Genomic DNA, 16,613 nt, shown 5'->3' on the forward strand with positions numbered 1-16,613 from the left:
TACCCCTCTGTATAATATTCTCCTGGTATATATGTCCCCGTCCTAGTATATATGTCCTTAATCTGGTATATATGTCCTCATCCTGGGCCCTGTCTGGAATGTATGTTCCCCTCCCGGTATATTTGCCCCTTTCCTAACATATATGTCCTCCTACTGTTATATATGTCCCCATCCTGGGCCTCTCCTGGTATATATGTCCCCATCCTGGGCCGCTCTGGGTATATGTGTTCCCATCCTGGTATATTTGTATCTATCCTGGTATATATTATATATGTCCCATCCTAGGCCCCTCCTGGTATATATATCTCCTCCATGGGCACATTCTACTATATATGTCCCATCCCTTTTTGTCCCATTCCTTGTATATATGTCCTCCTCCTGGTATATATGTCCCCTTCCTGAGCTCCTCCTGGTAAATTTTTGTGCTGTAAAAAGAAAAAACAAACACATTTAACTTAAACTCTCCGGCTTCCACATCGTGGGGTGTCCTCTCTGAGCTGTGATGAATTTTAGCTGGATGTGTGCCCTCTGACGCACATTTAGCTGAAGCAAGGCAGGGACTGGGGTTGGCTGTTCCCCCAGCATCCCCCGGAGATTGTCCTGCTCTTGTGTTCAGCTCACACAGCGCTTACCTTTCCGCGCTGACTGTTGCATCCTCGCCACATCTGCGGCTCTGCGTTGACTACAGCATTGTGATGAGGTCGCAGAATGATCACCTCATCATGCTGCTGCATGGTGGGACACAGGATGACATTTCAGTGCCCTGCTCTACTCCACTGACCTTGCCTTTACAATTTGCATGTGATGCCACTTCGCATGCAATTTAGCCAGTGTAGTGGCTGAAGAAACATTGCCAGGCCCCTCTGCTGTGGCTGTGACTGGGGCCCGTGAAGAGGGGGATCCAGTCCCAAGGCTTAATAAAGGTAAGTAATTATCCTTGGCCTGGCTGGGGCCCCCTCTTCAACGGACCCGATACACCAGTCATGGTTGTCATGTCCTGATGGCAGTCCTGAGTGGGGGGCACATATACAGTACTGGGGATGCTGGGAGTACATGCAGGCAGAGCTAAGATACTCTGACACTCTCTTCATCTGTTGGACAGGAGCGCATTGAGCGCTAACTCCACCCACACATGAACCCCAGCCTGTAATACATGTGCACGCTGTGCTCAGCAGTGAATGCTGTTTGCACATGCTAGGCTAGTTTAGGCCAGCAGGCAGTAAAGTGTGGCTGCCGGCCTGATCACTGCCCAGGGGCTGCAGAAAAAGAGGTGACATGCCAATGGCGAGTGAGCCCGTCAGCTAGCCAAGGCCCCAGCACTTGCCCAGGTGTGCTGTCTGCTTGCGGTGGCCATGACGCTGAGCCCTGTATAACCCCTCTCACACCACTGATTGGCAGCTTCCTGTGTATACTGTGTATAGGCAGAAAACTGCTATTCAGTGGTGGATTCGGGGTTATACTGAGCTCCTCCATATGGAGATTTACCTGGGAGCAGTTTTAAAGGGATTTTATCAGCAAGCAGCCTAGTAGGTAAAACATTGTTGGAATCATTGTCTCCAGGGGCGTAACTACCGCGGTTGCAGGGATCGCCATTGCAACTGGGCCCAGCAGGATAGGGGCCTGCGGCCGCCCTGCAGATCAGCAGCTGACTCCTTTCTGTGAGAGAGGAGCTGCGCTGTTCTGTCGCAGACCACGCAGCAGCTATATGACCCGTTGCCGCCATGGGCCCCCATGCCCGGTGTCAGTGGCGGCAGCAACGGGCCCCCTCCCCCTTCATTTCACACAGCAATGATAAAGCATCGAGCGACCCGCACAGCTCCATGTTTCATCATTCTCCCCCTGTGCCTGCGCTGTGACATCACTCCTGTGCAACTACTGTGCTGAGAGCACAGGACAGGAGGACGCGGTGGAAGGAGGAGAGAGGTGAGTACTTGTGGTTTTTTTTTTTTTTAAAATAAATCAGTGAGGCTGGCTGCATGATACTGTGACGCCCTGGCCCCCAGGGGTCACAGGTAACACAACACCATACCCATACACACCCCCACACACCCCCTGTGAGGACACAACCGTCACCCGAAAGGGAGACCTGATGCCTCCCTCAGGGCAGGTAGAGCACACCAGGTGGGCGGAGCCAGGCAGAAAGGCACGCCCACCGAGGAGACTACTGTCCTGGGGCAGGAAGTTCAGTATGCAGTGTAGTACAGACAGTGAAAGTGGCAGGAGGTGTCATAGCTGAGCTCACACGTCAGGCAGGCAGACGGTGGTGGCCGTCTGCAGTCGTGCAGGTAGACAACCGGCAGAACCGTAGGGACCGGCTTTGGGTTGGAGCCCGCCGGCCCTGAACCGGGGAGTCAAACGTTTTACCGTAGCACCGAGTACCGGGTACTCAGACCCCGTCCTAGCTCAGAACCCACCGAGTATAGGCAAATTGACTGATTGCTGGCTGGACCTCAAGGGTTCATCCACACCCAAGTCCCGTTAGAAGGCAACAGCCCACCGTCCCGAATGAGAGCCACCGCCAAGGGCCAAACACCCGAAGGGCCAGCGCCTACGGGCAACAGAGGGCTCCTCCGGCAGCCAAAACGCCGAGGAGCGGGCTACCACTGCCCAGGCAGGGGAGCTGAATACACAGCACAGGTGCAAGGGAAAAGGGGCCACCACCAACCCCACAGGGGACACCGGCAGCCGTCTGCGGGACCCGATCTTCACCGAACTTTGGTTTACCAGTGACTCTGAGTGTGAATAACTGTGAGTACATCAGTGCCACCCGGGCACAGCACCGCAGCGTGGCCCCTTGCACCGCGACCCCCCTCAGCAATGCCCGTCCCCTCACCACCGGGCCCCGGGACACACCGCCCCTGCCCACGGAGGGGCTAACACCAAGGCTGCGCCACAACACCGTCCCCCGGGAGCCCCACCATCATCCGCAGCGGTGGTGCATCACCTCACCACGACCCGTGGATGGTGTCACGACTCACCCAGCCACCTCACGGCCTTCCCGGCTGTGCACCCCTACCCGACACCTCCAGTCCGGCTAACAGAGCGACGTGGCCTCCGGTCCGGAGGAGCTCGAGCCACCGACAAACCGAGCCCGGACCCGAGCGGCTAGGCCAGCGGAGCAGCCGAGCCCCCAGGGTGGTACAATACATGGAGGCCTGGGGGACTGGCTGCATGATACACGGAGGCCTGGGGGTCTGGCTGCATGATATATGGAGGCTTGGGGGGGCTGGCTGCATCATACACTGAGGCCTGGGAGGGCTGGCTGCATGATCTACGGAGGCCTGGGGGACTGGCTGCATGATAGACTGAGGCCTGGGGGTCTGGCTGCATGATATATGGAGGCTTTGGGGGGCTGGCTGCATCATACACTGAGGCCTGGGAGGGCTGGCTGCATGATATACGGAGGCCTGGAGGGCTGGCTGCATGATAGACTGAGGCCTGGGGGGCTGGCTGCATGATAGATGGAGGCCTGGGGGGCTGGCTGTATGATAGATGGAGGCCTGGGGGGCTGGCTGCATGATAGATGGAGGCCTGGGGGGCTGGCTGTATGATCCAAGGAGGCCTGGGGGTGCTGCATTATACATAGAGGCCTGGGAGTGCTGCATTATATATGGAGGCCTAGGGGGCTGCATTATACATGGAGGTCTATGGGGCTGCATAATAAACATGAAGGACACCTTATACATGGACTATAGGGGTGCATTATACATGCATGGAGGTCGGGGCTGCATTATACATGGTCTATAGGGGTGCATTATACATGGAGGAGTATGTGGCTGCAAAATACAAATGAAGGTTTATGGGGCTGCATTATAATACATATAGGACTATGGGGGCTACATTATACTATATGGAGGACTATGGAGGCTACCTTATACATGGACTATGGGAGTGCGTTATAAAACATGGAGGACTATGTGGTGCAGTATAATATATGGAGAACTATGGGAAATTAATTATAAGAATTTGAGGGCTATGAGTGCTACTTTATACATAGAAGACTATGGGGGTGCATTATAATATATGGAGGACTATGTAGTGCAGTATAATAAAGAACTCTGGGGTGGGTGCCGAGGACAAGATGGATATTAGAACATAGGAAAGCTGGGTACTCATAGAGGGATTACAGATCATGGGAAACCTGGTTGCTGTGGGTAAGAGCCAAGTGTCAGCGTCATTATCCCGTACCCCGAGTGTCACTGTCATTATCCCGTACCCCAAGTGTCAGTGTACGTGGAGGGGGAGGGAGCCCATGTCCAAACTTTGCACCAGGGCCCATCAAACTCTAGTTACACCACTGATTGTCTCTGTCTTTATATCATGCTGCTCTCAGATTAGGTGATAACAAACGGGTGACAAATTCCCTTTATGTGTTTATTTTCGTTCCTTTTTTTACCACAAATATTTTACCAATTTTGAGTAGAATGTATGACGAAAATTAGATAAATGGACATAAGGAGATAAGGAAAGGAATTACTTGGATAGTTTGGGGGAATTTTCTATATTTTGTATTTATTTGTAGTTAATACGGTAACTCTATACTGGTCAGCCATTACCAGTAGCAATAAACACATCTGTCATTCTTTTTGTATTCTGATATATTGACAATTACTTTTCTTTTCTTACAGCCATTATGTGATTACAATGCACAATGGCTTCATGTTCGGGACTGAGCAGAAAATCTGTATGACCTTCCAAGATTTTAAGGGACCAATTGACATCAAAGTAGAACTGGAAAGAAATGATGAAGTCAATACCCTACTGAAACACAGAATAGACGACTACCAGCATTCTGAGTGCTTCGCCGTCCAGGTCAGTATACATTCCTAACAATAGCCAAAGTTGACAGAATGATGTACAATACATAAAATATAATGGTTTTGTAATGATATCTAAATATACAGGTCAACAGGAATTTCCCATTGATGTGTCAGTACCCCCCTCTCCCCGCCTCAGCTGTTGCAGAACCTCTTTTTTAAAAAGTTTAAGCTCCCTATTATAATTGATATGAATCTCCCAGCATAGCAAAACAAGCTCACTTGGCGCCGAAAGCAAAGGCTACAAAATATGTCACCCCCTCCATCCAATTTTTCTGCTTTTCAATATGACAGCATACGCCTCTGACAACAGTCCCCACTTTTCTGGGATAGTCCCACACGCTCAACCACAAATAGATTGGGGATTAGTGACACCATGTCCCAAAGCTGAAGCACACACATTAGTGTCATGTTTATGAGATTATCTCTTTTATGTATAGTTTTTCTTTGTAATGTGGGGGGGCTGTCATATACGGTGGGGACTACTTTGGTTGTTCGCATACAGTGTAGGGCCTACTATTGAAGCCATTATACAATGTTGGGACTACTGTGGGGACAATTAATCAGTGTTTCGGCTACTGTGGAGGCCATTCTACAGTATGTGGACTATTGTTTTGGGGGAGCTGTGGATCCATCATACTGTGTATAGGGGAGGTGTATATGTGAAGACTTAGGAGACGTTAGTAAATGTTAAAAAGGCACTTAAGAACGATTCTGCACTGCGGACGCCGATATAGTTAACAGTAGGGTAACTCCTGGTGGGCTCTCTCTGAGTACGGTCCCCCCCCCCACCCATCCCCCAGTAGCTGCGCTACTGATTGAAAGTAAAGGGACAGTGTAGCTCCTCTCACTGAGAGGAGCCAACTGTTTTTCTGAATGGCGAGTGCCGGGCCCCCAACCTGCCGGGCCCGGTCGCAATGACGACCGCTGCGACCACGGTCGTTACGTCCCTGCCTGCAAATTATGTTTGCGTTCCGGTCACCTCCATAGTCTAAAGGGTTAAGTGTGAAGCCCATATTCTCACGGACACTTCTGGGACAGAGAGTAAGTTCATTGTAAACGGTCTTTTATTGTGAAGTCACATAACATCCGCAGTACAGAATCATTACGGGCACTTTTCTTCATCGTTGCAACTTTGATATAGTACATTCTTGTATTACAAGTTGCTGTAGACTGCTTCCATGGTTCCAGTACCTTCACTTTCTCCTGCACTTGACACATTTTCCCTCTCACATCAAATTACGCTCCATGAAGTTAATAAATCCCTCTAAACTTCAATCCCGTCCCACCCACAGGGATTTTGGTTCTGAGAAACTACTGGGACAAGGCTCATTCACTTCTGCATCTCTAGGCCGTAAGCCTGAGCATTAGTTGCTGGGAACTTCAAGGCTGTACTGAAGGGAGACAGTCGCAACCCAGGAATCCTCTATGAGAGTCAGGGACTGCTACTCATGGAGACAGGCAAGGACAATTCGCTAGAACCTGACGACGACAGAGGCCTTTCTTCCCTTGTACTCGGGATTCCGTAGAGTGACCCTGAGGGTCTGACCGAATCAATACTGTCAGTCCACTTCTCGCTGCAACTACTTCAATCAGCTTCTTCAATCTTCACTCATTACACAACTCCTAAAAACATGGCTACTGCCTGATTTTTACTCCATAATCTCCACCCCCGAGAGGGCCTCTACCTCTACCATAACCCTTAGGAACCCAGGGAGCAGTCATACCAACACTGGCCAGTAGGTGACCACATAACACAAAATTACTTACACTATACGTTTAAAACTACAAATTCTCTTTACACCAAAGGAAGGAAGAGGCGGACGAGTCTTGCACCTCCCTTACAATTTTCTTTTTTTCTTTTTATCAGATCCCAAAATTATCAAGAAGTCGGCAATCATATGTCTTACATGTATCTGCACTTGGAGAAAATCTCAATGTGAGTGACAGCAAGAATATTATGATTTTTGAGAGAGATGTTCCATGCATCATTCACAATGATAAGACTACCTACAAGCCAGGAGATATAGGTAAGTGATTCTAAGAAAAGCAAATTTATTTGTTAAGTGTCTATATAGTACCATTAATTTCCATAGAACTTTACAGATGTGCTCAAACCTGGGGCTCACAATCTAAATTTTCCCTATTAGTATGTCTTTGGAGTGAGGTAGGAAACCAAATGAAACCTTCACAAAATCTTTGCAGATGTTGGGATTTGAACCCTGGTCCTCAGGGATACAGTGCTAGCTATTGAGCCACCGTGCTGCCCTACAACTGAATGAAGATATACTTACCGGTGCAAAGTTGTGTAATAAATAGACACTCCAAAATGTTATATAATGGAAGCCGTACAACTGCAAAACACTGATGAATATCCACTCCCACACCATCCACGAGGAAGGGACAGATTTGTATTCTAATTACAAATATTTATTTTATATGGTGGAAGTCGGACACTTACATGTGAGTGAAAATCCTGACTATTAGTCACACATACTATTATATTAACACCTTTTCAAGGAAATCTGTCACCGCATTTTGCTACTCTATCTGAAAACAACATAACATAAGGGCAAAGACCCCGATTCCAGCAACGTATTTCTTAGGGCAGGGGTCCCCAACCTTTGTTGCCTCGAGGACCACATTTATCTCTTAGAAAGGGTGGTGAGCCACATCCAAAGCCCCCCTGAGTAGTGACAGCCAGATTCTGTTCCTTCTCCTCCCCATTGGGTGGCACGGTGGCTCACTGGTTAGCAATATTGCTTTGCAGCGCTGGCGTCCTGATTTCAAATCCCACCAAGGTGTTTGTGTGGGTTTCCTCTGGGTTCTCTAACTTCCTCCCATACTCAAAAGACATACGGATAGGGTATTTAGATTGTGAGTCCCTAACTAAAACCATTGGTTCTTCTAAGGTTTGGTGGAAACTATTGTATGGGCCCATCCTATATTTATATAAAAGTTCTGCATGGGCATTTTTAATTTAAATTTTTAATTAAACATATCTATTTAATTGTACACAGAGAACTTAGAAATAGAAATAAATAACAACTGATGACCTCCACAGAGTGGGTCTTCTAGTGGACCTTTGAGGCTTTGTTATATTTGAAGTCCATTATTGTGTCAGCACCTATGCCCATAGGATGATCCTTTGGCACTCCAGTGAGCCAGAGGACTAGTGATGGGTGAACCCGAACTGTAAAGTTCGGGGTCCGTACCAAACACATAGTATTCGTGCACAAGGCCCCAAACATTAGTTTTCCTGGGAATCTCGTGTTACAGTTCGAGTCTAGGGGCTGTAAAAAAAGCCCATTATTAAAAAACATTCTGATTATACTTAAGGGTCCCACAACGCATCCTGCAGACCTGCTATCTCCCGACCTCTTCTGCTTCCGGGTCCGATCATTAACTTCTGGGGGTATTCACTGCATGGCTTAGCCATGGACTCGATTGAAATTTGATAGGGTATGATTCTACTTGCGTATGACTCGTGCAAGTCTCGCATTGGTATCACTCGGCACGGCGCACACTCTCCTGACAGGAGTAGGTCGGTTGCATGTATTTCCATGGAGCTGAGGCACTCGTGTCAGGAGAGTATGCGGCTGTGGCGGGTGGTACCGATCTGAGACTGCATGAGTCATACGCAAGTGGAATCATACCCTCAGTGTCAGCCTGCTTTTCACTCTCTATAGATGCTTCTCTGTACAGAGCGATGAAGCAGAGCTGACAATGCTCTCCCTGCTTCACGCTCTGTATAGATGCTTGTCTGTACAGAGCTATGAAGCAGAGCTGACAATGCTCTACCTGTGGACTATGTCGGACTACGGATTTTTTTATAATAAAGATGGAGTCTCTAAATGTTTTTTTAATTTGTAATAATAAAAAATTGTGTTGCATTTTTTTTACTGTTTACTAGAAATTCATGGTGGGCATGTCTAATTTTGCATGACATCATGAATTTCGGTCTTAGTACCAGCTGAGAATACAAAGCTGGTATTAATCCCTTTATTACCCAGCATGCCCCCGCCATCAGGGCCACTGGACGAGCCGGGTAAAGCGCATGGAAATGGTGCTAAAAACAATGCGCCATTTCCAGGGGCGGCTGCGGGCTGCAAGTTTTAGTGTGGGGGTACAGAACACTTGGGCCTTACCACACTAAGCATTCCAGTCCCCAGCTGCCTGGTTTTACCTGGCTGGCGATCAAAATACGGCAGGAGCCCACGCATTTTTTTTTTAATTATTTTTTTTAAATAACTAAAAAAATGTAATGGGCTTCCCTGTATTTTGATTGCCAGCCAAGGTAAAGCCAGGCAGATGGGGGTGGCAGCCCATAGCCATCCTCTTTATCTGTGCTGAAAATAAAAAATACCGCGGAGCGCTATGTCATTTTTTTAATTGTTTATTTATTTTTTACATTACTAAATAAATAAATACAGAGAAGCCCATTAATTTTTTTTAATTATTTAAAAAAATAATTTAAAAAGAATGCGTGGGCTCCTGCCGTATTTTGATCGCCAGTCGGGTAAAACCAGGCAGCTGGGGGCTGGGATTCTCAGCATGGTAAGGCCCAAGTGTTCTGGGCCCCCACGCATAAAAAGCAGCCCACAGCCACCCCTGGAAATGGCGCATTGTTTTTTAGCGCCATTTCCATGCACTTTACCTGGCTCGTCCAGCGGCCCTGATGACGGTGGGACGCTGGGTAATAATGGGGTTAATACCACCTTTGTATTCTCAGCTAATACTAAACCCGAAATTCATGGTGTCGAGCCAAATTAGACATGGCCACCATAAATTTCTAGTAAACACTAAAAAAAAAACACAACACATTGAAACATTTTTTTTTACTAGAAATAAAACAAAAAAACATGTAGAGACTCCATCTTATATATATACAGTATATATATATATATATATATATATATATATATATATATATATTATAAAAAAAATCCTTAGTGCGACGTAGTCCACAGGGAAAGCAATGGCAGCTGTGTTTCATCGCACTGCACAGACAAGCGTCTCTACAGAGCGAGAAGTAGGCTGACTCTGGCAAGAAGAAGGCTGACACTGAGAGTATGATTCCACTTGCGTTTGACTTGTGCAGTCTCGCATCGGTATCACCCGGCACAGCTGCACACTCTCCGGACAGTAGAGTGTGCGCTGTACCAGGTGATACTGATGCGAGACTTGCATGAGTCATATGCAAGGGGAATCATACCCTGTGTCAAAGTTCAATAGAGTCCATGGCTAAGCAATGGAGTCAGGTAAACTCTGACGTCACCGCGAACACAGTCGAAAACAGCTGAAGACTGCCGATTGACAGCAGTGCAGTGACTACCCCCAGAAGTTAATGATCGGACCTGGAAGCAGAAGCGGCCGGGAGATAGCGGGTCTGCAGGATGTGTCGCGGGACCTGTAAGTATAATGACAATGTTTATTACTTAACTATACTCTTTATTTTACAGCCCCACCCCCCCACCCCATCCCATAACTGTAAAGTCAAATCTCGGGTTTTGGACTCAAGTTCGTGTTATCTCCGACCCCGAATACGGACTTTACAAAAAGTTAAGGCAAGTCTCCCGATCTCAGACATCGGGGGGTTCTACCATCACTACAGAGGACCTATCACCAGATCAAAAGTGGTCAGTTTTTTTAATTCTTGCTGCTCCTCTGAGTGTGCAATTTTTTTTATTTACTAAAATCCATTATAGGGTTCCAGAAATAAAGGACATTATATTTGCAGCTACTTTTAATAGTTTTCAGTGTGTGCACCTCACGGGATCCTTGGGGGCATGTGTTTAGACTGTTTTACATATTTTACTCTGTGAGCCGCGCCTCCTTGGTAAAGACCATGAAAATTAACACTAACTAAAAAATCCCATACATTTGTAAATATATGATGCACTTGGAAGAGAAAAGCGCACATAGGGTCTTACCCAGTATGGGATTGGAAATAAAGTGCCAAGAAATACACTCACCTATTGAAGTTGTGTCAGGCACAACTCCTTAAATGCACATGTATTTAAACGGTGGTCAGCAGCAGCCTGGAAGGAAGCAATGCAACAATAAGGGTAAAAAGAGAAATACGGGTTTGATGCTGCTCTAGAAACCACAGGAGTCCAAGGAGGTATAATAAATTCCTTTTTCTTTATTTCTGCAGGTCAACGTGTTTCAAAGACATATCCGTCTTCTTCCTTTTGCTTTTTTGTCCTGATGAAGAAGACGGATATGTCTTTGAAACACGTTGACCTGCAGAAATAAAGAAAAAGGAATTTATTATACATCCTTGGATCCCTGTGGTTTCTAGCGCAGCATCAAACCCGTATTTCTCTTTTTACCCTTATTGTTACTTTTGACCTGGTGACAGACCCACTTTACAGATGTTAATGCATGATTTAGTGGAAATAAGTAGTAGATGGACGCAGATTGAATGCATCAATATGACAAAACTTGTAATGTTTTCTTTTTACAGTGAAATTTCATGTGATAACCATGAACAATGATTTTAAAGCTTTAAATAAAAAGGTGAGAATGTTTTTGTTTGTTTTTTTTGTTCAATGTCAATTTAGCCAACAAATAACATGAGCAAAATAATAAGCTTTTAAAATAAGATAAGCAATAAATAAATACTCTGCATGAAAAATGCTGGGAAAATTAGACTCTGATTAGTTGGCATGGATAACATCTTAAAGGGTTGTCCATTACTGTACCGGTTCTGTGAAGAAAGTTGCGGACGTCAGGCTGTGAGGGCTCTGCATTCTTTTGCCAGCGAGAGCCAGGGCTTGTAGACCACTTCAGGCAGGGTGTGTGACACTAAAGCGGGCTTTACACGCTACGACATCGCTAGCCGATGCTAGCAATGTGTAGCGTGATAGAACCCACCCCCAACGTAAGCCCGATATGTGGTGACTGCTGACGTAGCGAAAATTATCGCTACGGCAGCGTCACACGCACATACCTGGTCGGCGGCGTCGCTATGACTAGCGAACCGCCTCCTTTTTAAGTCACGAAGCGGGCGTCCAATCACAGCGGAGGGGCGGAGATGAGCGGGACAAACATCCTGCCCACCTCCTTCGTTCCTCATTGCTGCCTGGACGCAGGTAAGGAGAGGTTCCTCGTTCCAGCGGCGTCACACGCAGCGATGTGTGCTGCCGCTGGAACGAGGAACAACGTCGCCCCAGCGACAGCACCGATAATTGGGAGAGGACCCCCATGTCAACGATGAGCGATTTTGAACGTTTTTCAAACGATTCAAAATCGCTCATTGGATTCACACACAACGAGATCGCTACAGCGGCTGGATGTCCGTCACAAATTCCGTGACCCCAACGAGATCGCTGTAGCAAAATCGTAGCGTGTAAAGCCACCCTTACTGTACTCTTCAGGGCAGTGTCCACCACCCCGCAGCCAGTCGCGTTCGTAGATAGACACTGAACACTGGACAACTCTTGGCAAAATAACTGTAAACAGTTTATTATATCTTCCAAATCACAACAGACATGGCCACACTTATACGGTTCTACTGCCACTAATTCCCAGGGTACTCCGCCTGGCCTATCCTGCTAACTGGGACCTAGTCCTCCTATGCCGCCACTTTCCACCTTTTCTCTGTTCGGCTACATGTGGTCCTCTCACTGTCTCGGACAGCTTCTAGTCAATTGACTTCCTTTGGCCTGTCAAAGCTTCACTGTGCCTTGATGGCCATCTAATCCCTGGACTTTTCTAAGCCCTTCCCAAGGTGAGCCATAGGCTCTGGACCCTTAGAGGATACCTCTGGGTTACTCGATGGACCCAAGTTACAAGGTCACATCTTTACTCCAGGAACCCCAATGCAGAACTGACTCCCTAGAGGTCCATCTCTCTAGCCAACCTTCAAGCCATCTATCACTGCTCTCACTTTTGCTCCCAACTTACTCTATTCCCAGGGACTCCAACTTCCCTGCTTTATCTGTTACAATCTATATAACATAACATTTTTATACTTTACATTACACTGCTAACACATTAATCGCACGTAACAGGTCATCCTCCACATTACCATGTACACAGTTACTTCAGCTATATGCAGTTGGCTTCTCCAGGCCTCAGCTCTAGGTGGCACCATTCGCTACACAGCTCCAGCTCTCCTACATTTGGGAAACCGAATCTTCCCGTAGGATCCTGCTCAGCACATATAAAAAACACTTGACCTAAAACTCAGTAGGAATGCGGGAGAGGGAAACACGGCCACCTCCTACACTTGTTTAAACATTTCAATGCCACATAAAAAAGAAAAACAATGAATACTCCCCTCATGCAGTGGCACCATTCCAAAGATGTTGATGCTGTTATTTTGGGTGGGTTAGGTGATATTGTTATGTCAAATGGCCACTGCAGACAATCATAGGTCGCTGATCAGCTGCAGCTCATCAATATTCCACCATATTGGATAACCAACCTGATAAAATAGTCAGGGTTACAACCAATCAGCGGATGCTAAAGTGGCACAATGATGTCTTGTTACCCACCCAGAAAAGCAGCGCCAATTTCACTAGAACTGTGGTTAGTAACTACAGATTGTTTTTCTTTTCTATGGGGTTCTGAAGTGATTCAGCAGGTGTGGTCCAGTAGCACAACCCCTTTTTTACTTTTACCACATTTCATACATAAGCATGTGTGGTCTGCGCCTACAATAATGGGTTACTTCTTCCTGTCACCCGCCCCCGAGGAGTCAGAGGAGTGGACAGAACACATCTACAGCATTATCCGACCAAACATGGTTTACTTGTAGTTTCAATATGCATTATATAATATTGTATATCACACATGGAATGTTACAACTCATATTTTTCTTATCTATTTGTATTTTACATATAATAATATATTCTTTTCTTTTTTTTTATAGTTTCCTTTGATTGAATTAGTAGTAAGTATCTCACACACTCCCAGAACTAGTTGTTATATTTCGGAATCAAGCATTTTCTTGCACAAGTCTTTGGACTATTGATAAGACCAGTTTTAGCTCTGTAAGCGCTGATCTAAACCTGCCTAAAGTGCATAATCTGGCCACCTTCAGTGTCCCTGCGCTCCTCTGATATTGGTGCACAGTTCAGAAGAGGAGGTCAATTATGTCACTAGTGTGAGCTGTCAATCTCCAGGAGCGCACGCCCTCTGCAAACAGGTGAACTGCTGAAGATTGACATAGGAGATTAAAGGAAAGCAATCATCAGAAAATGAACTACAGTTTAAGGGTACGCTCACACGAGCGTGAAAATCGGACGAGTGCAATGCGAGAAATTCTCGCATTGCACTCTGAGCAATGTTAGGCAATGAGGTTGAGCTGTTGGTCAGCTTTTCTCGCATCCAGATTCTGGATGTGAGAAAAGCGGCAGCATGCTGCGTTTTGCTGCTACCGCCGTATCTCACGCACCCATTCAAGTGAATGGATGCGAGAGATACATCGGACTGCACTCGGATGTTATCCCAGTGCAGTGCGATCTACGCACAGGCTGACAGTGGAGGAGATGGGAGGATTAACCCCTCCCTCTCCTCCGCAGCGCCTGCACTCAGCTTCACAGCTGTGACCCGATCGCAAGATCGGGTTACAGTTGCATGACACCCGGCTCACGCTCGCAGCAGAGCCTGAGCCGGGGGACATTAGCATATCGCATCCGATGCTCTCGCATCGGATGCCGTACCCTCGTGTGAGTCCAGCCTTAATCAGGTTTTTTGTGTTATATGTATTTTTTAAATATTTTTGCCAACTTTTTGTTTTTTACATTGCACAATCTGTATTAAACATGAAAAATAGAACTCTTGCAACTTTCACACTGACCACTGGGCGATTTTTTTCTAAATTATTTGGTGTTTTTCTTAAAGAGAACCAACCAGCAGGATTTTGCCATATGAGGTGTAGGCAGTGGCTGCAGAGGGGAATAAAATGTTTTTGTGTGATTTTTTTTTTTAACCTGTCCCTTGTGGAGATGTTAGTTAGTAATCAAAGTATTTGGCACCTAATGAAATAAGTGTTGTTAAATCCAAGTGGGTGTTATCAGATAGCAACTAATACAGGGTCAAATACATGCCTCCATTGAGAATACAAACTTGGGGGGAGGATCATTCTGCAGCCAGACAGATATATAATTGTGAGAAGGAAGGGGAAATGGTCCCAGAATACATAGAGAAAAATTCTACATATCTTTGAGTTTTCATCAGGATCATCTGGAAGGTTTGATCTGTTCTGGTCTCTTCTATCCAACCCTAAGTAGTTATTAGTAAATAATTACCGTATTTCCATATTTTCTACAGGACCCAAATAAAAACCGCATCGCACAGTGGATGGATGTGACTACAAAGCAAGGATTTGCCGAATTCAGCTTTCCTCTGGCCGATGAATTAACTTTTGGAAGTTATAAAATTAACATACCTGATGGCTGTGAAAAAGAGTTCAAAGTTAATAAATACGGTAAGGAAATACTAACTGAAAAAATAATATTCTAAAGATAAAATATATTCAAGTTTTCCAATGACTGGAAAGCCGGCTAAAGACCAATTCTTTATCTTCATGTACTCTTGTTTAACACAGAGGCACATGGGATATCCTCTGTACATTCTGCATGTATTCTTCACAATAAATAAATAATAATGGAACTAGAGGAGACTGAGACGCCCTTTAAGAACCCAGAAAATACCAATGGTTCTTGCCAATACCAAAACTGTGCCGCCGTACAGGGTCAATGCACAGGTCTCAATCCTAAAAGCTTGTCTAGTATGACACCCCACCTGCCCATCCACATCCCCTCTGCAAAAAAAAAAAAATGAAAAACATAAAAAGTTTTTTTCAGAAATATAAAATGGGCTATTCAGGAATAAAGTGGAAAATTAGACATTTATACTATTTCCAGATCTAATTGCAGAGATCCCCAGCATTTACAGCCTTGGCTGCTATCAGTGTAATTACTAATGGTAATCTGAGGAAGGTTCTGCTGAGCTGAATGCCCTTGGGCAATTCATCCAGAACTGCTGATGGCAGCTCCTGTGCAATCACTGACCATTGATGACCCAAAGTGCTTGATGGAGACGAATCTGGAGACGAATCTGGAGACGCTATAGCCACGGTAGCATGTTTAGGTCACACAGATGGTCACAGTAGCTCCAGCATCATGTGGTCTGGTGATGTCATATTGAATAATTGCTTCAGGAACACCTTGAAAAAATGGCCGCACCATAGGTTCTACGACCAAATCAAATCAAATGTAACACTGAGCTGTTAGTGCACCTAAAATAAAGGCTAGAGGGGTCCGGCTACCATAAATTATGCCACCCGACACCATAATGCTAGGAGTAGGACCAGTGTGATGTTCTCTCTTGGAAGAATCTTCATGCATTGCTCATGTGGTCTCCAGGCCAATCTCCAGATATCACTGTTTTTAAGAAAAAAAATAGGGCTCATTACTGAAAAGGAAAGACTACTACTCTGGCCTCTATTGCCATCTTGCGCTGCACCATGATTGCCTTTGAGATCGGTGGCATGAAGTCAGTGGACATCTGTAGCCAAATCTCTAGCTTATTGCCCAATGTCATGTAATGACCTTGTTATAGTTTGCCTGGAGCATGGATATTGTGTGTCGGCCAGGGATAGGGGGTACTCAGATCCGGGCCAAGGGGTCACTTCTGTAGTTATCACGGTGGAGTGACCCAGTCTGTGATCCCAGGCTCCACAACAAAATGGGGGATATTTACAAGGGAGATTGTCTGTGACGCCACCCGTGGGTTGTGGTGATGGATACTGACACCGCCGCTGCCTAGATATGGGGGTGC

The 16,613-nt window shown here is 46.1% G+C and overlaps 1 protein-coding gene across 1 annotated transcript in view; it reads left to right on the forward strand.

The window, feature by feature from the left end:
• LOC142312621 (alpha-2-macroglobulin-like protein 1) overlaps nucleotides 1-16,613 on the forward strand; it is a 177,227-nt gene that overhangs the window by 8,971 nt on the left and 151,643 nt on the right. Inside the window, exons 2-7 of the mRNA XM_075351616.1 lie at nucleotides 4,523-4,530; nucleotides 4,629-4,812; nucleotides 6,688-6,847; nucleotides 11,287-11,339; nucleotides 13,699-13,719; nucleotides 15,102-15,258. Of these exons, the coding sequence (XP_075207731.1) occupies nucleotides 4,523-4,530; nucleotides 4,629-4,812; nucleotides 6,688-6,847; nucleotides 11,287-11,339; nucleotides 13,699-13,719; nucleotides 15,102-15,258 (583 nt within the window). The remainder of the gene's footprint in view (nucleotides 1-4,522; nucleotides 4,531-4,628; nucleotides 4,813-6,687; nucleotides 6,848-11,286; nucleotides 11,340-13,698; nucleotides 13,720-15,101; nucleotides 15,259-16,613) is intronic.

This window comes from Anomaloglossus baeobatrachus, chromosome 5 (genome assembly GCF_048569485.1).
Source record: "Anomaloglossus baeobatrachus isolate aAnoBae1 chromosome 5, aAnoBae1.hap1, whole genome shotgun sequence".
In the NCBI taxonomy this organism is placed as follows: domain Eukaryota; kingdom Metazoa; phylum Chordata; class Amphibia; order Anura; family Aromobatidae; genus Anomaloglossus; species Anomaloglossus baeobatrachus.